Consider the following 6259-nt stretch of genomic DNA (forward strand, 5'->3'; position numbering starts at 1 on the left):
AAAAAACATGAATAATCATGATCTTTTATAGAAGGGCATGAGATTCTAAACTTAAATAAACTTTCACGAAAGTGCATGAGATTCTAAATTTGAATAAACAACTCTTTGTGAAAGGGCATAAGATTTTTATAAATAAAGAGCTATGGTCCTTAATTGTAGACACTAGAAAATATTATAAAATATTTATTCTCTTTATTCGTTTAGAAGAGGCACTAAGAAATTAAAATCATCATCTTCTCATTAAAATTATATAGAACATAAACGTACATTTCCATTTTCTATTTCACTTAGTAAAATATTAAATTATTAGAATCTCAACCCGAGAAGCACTCCCAATATATAAAAGGTTTCGTGTTAAAAAAAAGTTTATCAGAAATTTTTGAATGATGCAAAAGAAGTTAAGTGAGAAAATAAAAATGTATAGAGTTTCTGAAGTATTGAAAAAGTTAACTTCTTTTTGAAAAGTAGGAATGAATTTGTTTGCGTGTTCCACATATATACCATTCTTTGAAAGCGATTGAAATCTGGCAGATAGATAATCCAAATGCTTATTGGTATCAGACTCAGCATCCACAACAATAATTCCATTGACAAAACAATCTTGACAGCTGCAAACCGCTAATTATTTTGCAAATAGCGATCACGATTTGCCTCATATGCAACATATTATTCAATTTATTCATATGCACAAACTAAGTATACTTCTACTCAACTATCTTTAAGCTATCTTATAATGATAAATTTGAATGTTCTCCACTTTCTTCTTCGCGAAATTGCTACCCTTTCTGGTAACAAGAAACTTTCCCCAGTTGTAAGGTCTATACTTTGGAGGATTTTCCTCATTTGTCAGCTCCTCCAAAGGTTTCACTTGAGTGTAATGTGCAGGGAAGAAGAAGAAGGGAATTGAAAACCTTTCTCTCGCAGAGTTAACCATTACCCTATGCTCCACACTCTCATATGCATCATTGCTCCAAACCTTCACAAAGTGTGTGTTTGAATATTGATTAGAAAATCAAATCAACTCTAAAACCTAGTCCCAATGTTTCAATTGTCTGTGTAAGTGATTCTAATAATGAAAATTTACCTGAATGATATCACCAACATTGATAATGTAAGCATTAGGAGTAGGTTTGACAAGAACCCATTCTTGATCTGATTTTCGCTTCACTTCAAGTCCTCCAACCTCGTCTTGAGCAAGAATAGTTAAGGCACCAGGATCCTTGTGTCGTCCAACGCCAAGAGCAAGGTGAGGGTAAGGGCAAGGAGGATAATGGCCGAATCTAATAAAGCTTGTTTGATCTTTGAAGAACTCTTCAAACCTGTTTGCTTCAAGTCCTAAGCTAAGAGCTATTAACTCAAGCAACTTGTAGGCCAACTTTTCCACCTCTTGAATATACTCTTCAATTATAGTCCTGCTCATGTTCACACCAATGTTAAGATTGAATCTAATTCAAATACACAAATTCCATTAAATATAGGTACCTGAATTGTGGAGGATATTGAAGAGATGGATTGGTCCATTGAGTAACTCGATCATCATTTTCATCAGAATTGAGAGGAATCAAAGTTGGGTCATGTGAAGTAAAATCAAGCACTTCTTTCCAGTCTCTAACATTTTTGGTGTGTTCTGTGTCATAATAGCCATTCGGATTGTTAACCTCTTTTGCAACCTTTCTTTTCTCTTCCAAACTTTGAGCAAAGAACAATCTAGAAGCTTCCTCAAGTTTCTGCCTAAGACTGAGAGGGACACCATGGTTTGTGACTTGAAAGAATCCCCACTCCTTGCATGCACTTCCAATCTCCTTCACTAAGGCATCAATAGCAGATGGATTTGGAACTTGATGGTGGAATAATGGGGAGAGATCAATTTCGGGAATTCCTTGGGCTTCAATGATGGAGAGTTTTGGTCTGTGTTCTTGCTCTTGGACAAAAGCTGGATCTATATCTCCCATGTTTGTTCAGTTGTTAGGGTTTGTAAAATTAATGTTGAAAATGGTTACTTGTGTTCTCATATTTAAAAGGTTGTTTCAAAACATGATAAGAAAATGGCATGGTCATAAGATAAGTATAAGCATTTTGTCGTTATTGAGTCACACTTCTCTAACATTTGTGAAATGGGTGAAATATACATGAGTTTATAATAGTGATAGGAAGCAGGGTTGTTAAAAAAATTAAGAAGTGAATCACACCGATAAATCCAACCGAATTAAAGGTTATAATAACCATACTGTTTAGTTTGGTTAGTGAACCAAACCATAATGTAAGAACAATCGTAGAATCAAACCAAAACTGAAACCGAACCAAATTGAAACTAACTTCGAATCGAACCAAAAATGAAAAACACTTCAAACAAGTTAATTTTTTTAAAGAAAAAATTGAAAAATAGCTCAGTTTTTTAATAAATAGTTTGGTTTGAAAAAAATTGTCTCCGAACAGTTCGGTACGTTACGGAATTTTGAAACTATATACTAAACCAATGATTTTAATTTAGTTCAATTCGAGTAAATTTTTACTATAATTTAATTTGGTCCGTTTCAGTTTTCTCATGAATTATACCATAAATAACCCTAATGAAAAAAGTATAGATTAAGAACTCGATTTGGTTTTCTGGGCCTCCATTTGTAAGCCAAAATTAGAAGGAGCTTGGGATAAAAAATTGTGAACTTTTCAATTTGGAACTTTCGGGAAATGGACGTGGCGAGTTCTTTCGGATCAAAGCATATATGGTATTCATTGTTAGAATTCAGGTATAGTGACATTAAAGCATTGATGTTGGATCAAGCTCACAGTGCTACAAAAAATCACTCATTATGGTGGCATGACTTAAGGCAATCTGTTGGTTGAGTTGTATATGAAACTCTAGTTTGGTACTTGGTAGTAGTGTTTCATGCAAATTTGGCATGGGAAAGGACATTGATTTCTGCAACAACAGGCGAGGCAGCGACGTCCCCTTTAAATTGGGCATGAGCAGTTGTAACATCCCGATTTGATTTAATTGTTATTTTATTTTATTAATTATTATATATAATAATTAATTAATTGTGTGCAAGCCCTAAATCAAGAATAAAACACAAGTTTACAAGCGATAAACCTCTCCAATAAAACTCTGGAATCCACTAGAAAAATAAAGCAATTTAATTTAATTTTGATAAAAGATAACCCACGGCTACGTCCCAAAAGTGTGTTAGAAATATGGTATGATAATCCTGGATATCTTCAAGAATCGTGTTTGTTCACTTTCCGAACAAAGTATTTCGACCTTATTCTTGTCTGGATTCACGAAATCTTTGCGGAGATTCTGGGTTCACGAAATCTTTGCGGAGATAATTCTCGAAGAACAATCTGTTTCTGACAATAGAGAACAGATCAGAATGTAGAGAGGAAGTATGTTTTTCGTATCCGAAACTGAAGCCAAATGACTCCTTATATAGGAGATCAACAATAGAAACCGAAATGATACACCTGTTCGGTAGAAACAGTTATGTCGGTTGGGAAACGACACACCTGTTCGGTAAAACGGTTATGTCGGTTTGGAAAGGGTGCAACTACTCAAACGAATTTTTCGAACGGGGCGCTGCCCCTTGGACCCCGGCAGGGCGCTGCCCCTAGAACTGTCAAAATGGGCCGAAGCCCATGGGCCGGCCCATTTGGCCCGAAAAATTTTAGGGCCTGGGCCTCATTTTTCGAGCTCATTTATATCTGGGCCTTTTTTAGCCCGGCCCTAATAAGCCCTAAAAAATATGGGCCGGCCCGTATGGGCCATGGGTAGTCCACCGGCCCGAAAAAATTAAATATTTTTAATATAATTAAAATTTATCCTTTCCTAATTATAATTATTATAAAAATTTATAACATTTTCTTGTTATAATTATCGTAAAATTATAATTGTCATGAATATTTTTAACTTAAAATTTGTTGGAACAAGTTATTTAATTATTTGTGCTACATTATATAATTTGTGATGTATTTTGAATAGTTTAAATTAAGTTAATGTGTTGTTTTACATTTTAATTATTAACTTATATGGATTATTTAGAAATTATAATTTTGGATATAAAATTTAATATATATATATATATATATATATATATATATATATAATATATTCTTGCATGCAATTATATGGTTACTTACAAAAATAAGGAGAAAATTTTAATTTTTTATAGAAATGGGCCCGTTTAGGGCCGAAGCCCATTTAGGGTCGGGTAGTCCGCAGCCCAGACAGGGTCGGGCCTGGGTAGTAAAATTAGAGCCCATTTAAAAATGGGTTTTTTGGGCCCTGCCCTAAAAAGCCCGAAGCCCATATGGGTCGGGTAGCCCATATTGACAGCTCTAGCTGCCCCGCATCCCGCCAGGGGCTCCGCCCCTTGGACCCCGTCGGGGCGCTGCCCCGCACCCCGCCAGGGGCTCCGCCCCTTGAAACCCCGTTTCTATTATTCGTATTCAATTGCACGTTTGGCTCTACGAGCGTGCACTCCGCACTACCCTAACTCGTTTCAAGCTTAACGCATAATTGCATCGCCCTACAGTAAATCACATTACTACCAAAATACATTGGTGATACTAAAATCACCAACAAAGTGTTTATACATTAAAAAGAAACTCTAATGCTAAAAATATTCAAAACACAAATATAATAGAAATTGCTAAAATTATGGAAAATAAAACAGAAATTGTTAAAATTGTGAAAAATATTAAAATGATGTTTTCGGGCCTAAAACGAATAGGTGACTTAAAAAGTCCATATATCACGGGAAAGTCGTGAGTTAGACTCGTGATCCGATTCCATATAGTCATATCCATAAAGGTTTAATAAGAGTTATTCTGACATCAGACACCAAACTCGTGCAAATCATATGGAACCATTCTAACGCCCGACTTTTCTTTGATACGCACAACCAACCTTGCATTAGATGGACTGCCTTAATTATCTCTTATATTTTTACATAGCGCATTAATCATTTGTTGAGACAACACTTAAATAGATAAACAATTACATCTTGTTCACCTTAAGTGAATTGGTCAAAATGGATATTTCTTTTGGGCAACATGCAAAATATTTCCGCATGATTGGTCAAAATGAACTCCAAACAAACTAAAAAAACTTCAAGACTCACGCTCACGCCTAGCATGAATTTGTGTTTGAGTCTCATTCCGAAAAGGAAGCTTAAAGGAAGAGGTTGTTTAAACACACACACACACACACACACACACACATATATATATATATATATATATATATATATATATATATATATATATATATATATATATATATATATATATATATATATATATATATATTGTGAGATATTGGATCGAACTCTAGTATGGTCGAAGGGTAGCTTCTTGGTTCGACAGGATTAAGCATGAAGTCGAAGGCTGTTCACATGCTTGTGTCGAAGATGCTAGGGTTGTTAGCATGTTAAATTAGGTTTTAGTGTTTAAACCCTAATTTGTTAAGTTAGCTTGTTTATTAAAGTTGACTTGTGTAATGGGCCTTGTGGAAAAAGCCCATTAGTTAGTATGTTGTAATCTTGTTTTAAGAGAAAGTAAAAGAATAGCAGTTATAACCAATTCTTGTGTACCTCTTCTTCCTTGTCCTTTATTCTTCCTTGTTTTATACTTTGTTCTTGGCATTGAATTCACAACATATATATATATATATATATATATATATATATATATATATATATATATATATATATATATATATATATTAAACAACTCGATAATCTAAACAATGTGGAACACCAAACAAACTCCAACAATACAATGAGTCAAATTCCTACATTGAGCCCGATCCTACATTGCAGTGTTTAACCCAACTCTAATATCGTGTTGAATGTGCTTAATTTCATTCTTAAAAGCTAGCTTAAAATGTGAGGTTGTTCACACATTTATGAAAAACTAAGTAATTTTTAAGACAAAAAAACTCCAACATCACAAATTCAACTTCAATATCCACCGTTGCAATTCTTAATGTAGCTCAGCTGATATAAAAAAAAAAAAAATTGAATGATGCCAGTAGATGTTAAACTAGAAAAATGTATAAAGTTTCTAAAGTATCGAAATGATTAATTTTTGTTGGAAAATAGGAATGAATTTGTCTGCGTTCCACATCAGACTTAGCCCCCTACAAAAATCCCTTCGATAAAACAAACCTGACAGCTGCAAATAACTTTATTTTTCAGCTAATCGTTTTTTATTTTACTATGCATTGCCTCACATCAACAACATGAACAGAGTGGGGTGGAAA

General features: G+C 34.1%; 1 protein-coding gene across 1 annotated transcript; it reads right to left on the reverse strand.

Annotated features, from left to right (window-relative positions):
- Positions 1-532: 532 nt before the first annotated feature.
- On the reverse strand, positions 533-2097 carry LOC131602626 (protein DMR6-LIKE OXYGENASE 1-like). The gene is made up of 3 exons (XM_058874784.1): positions 1483-2097; positions 1085-1412; positions 533-976 (listed from the first exon to the last, which is right to left on the reverse strand). Exons 1-3 carry the CDS (start codon positions 1950-1952, stop codon positions 719-721), a joined length of 1056 nt encoding a protein of 351 aa, XP_058730767.1. The 5' UTR covers positions 1953-2097; the 3' UTR covers positions 533-718.
- Positions 2098-6259: the final 4162 nt, after the last annotated feature.

This window comes from Vicia villosa, linkage group LG5 (assembly GCF_029867415.1).
Source record: "Vicia villosa cultivar HV-30 ecotype Madison, WI linkage group LG5, Vvil1.0, whole genome shotgun sequence".
Taxonomy (NCBI): Eukaryota; Viridiplantae; Streptophyta; class Magnoliopsida; order Fabales; family Fabaceae; genus Vicia; species Vicia villosa.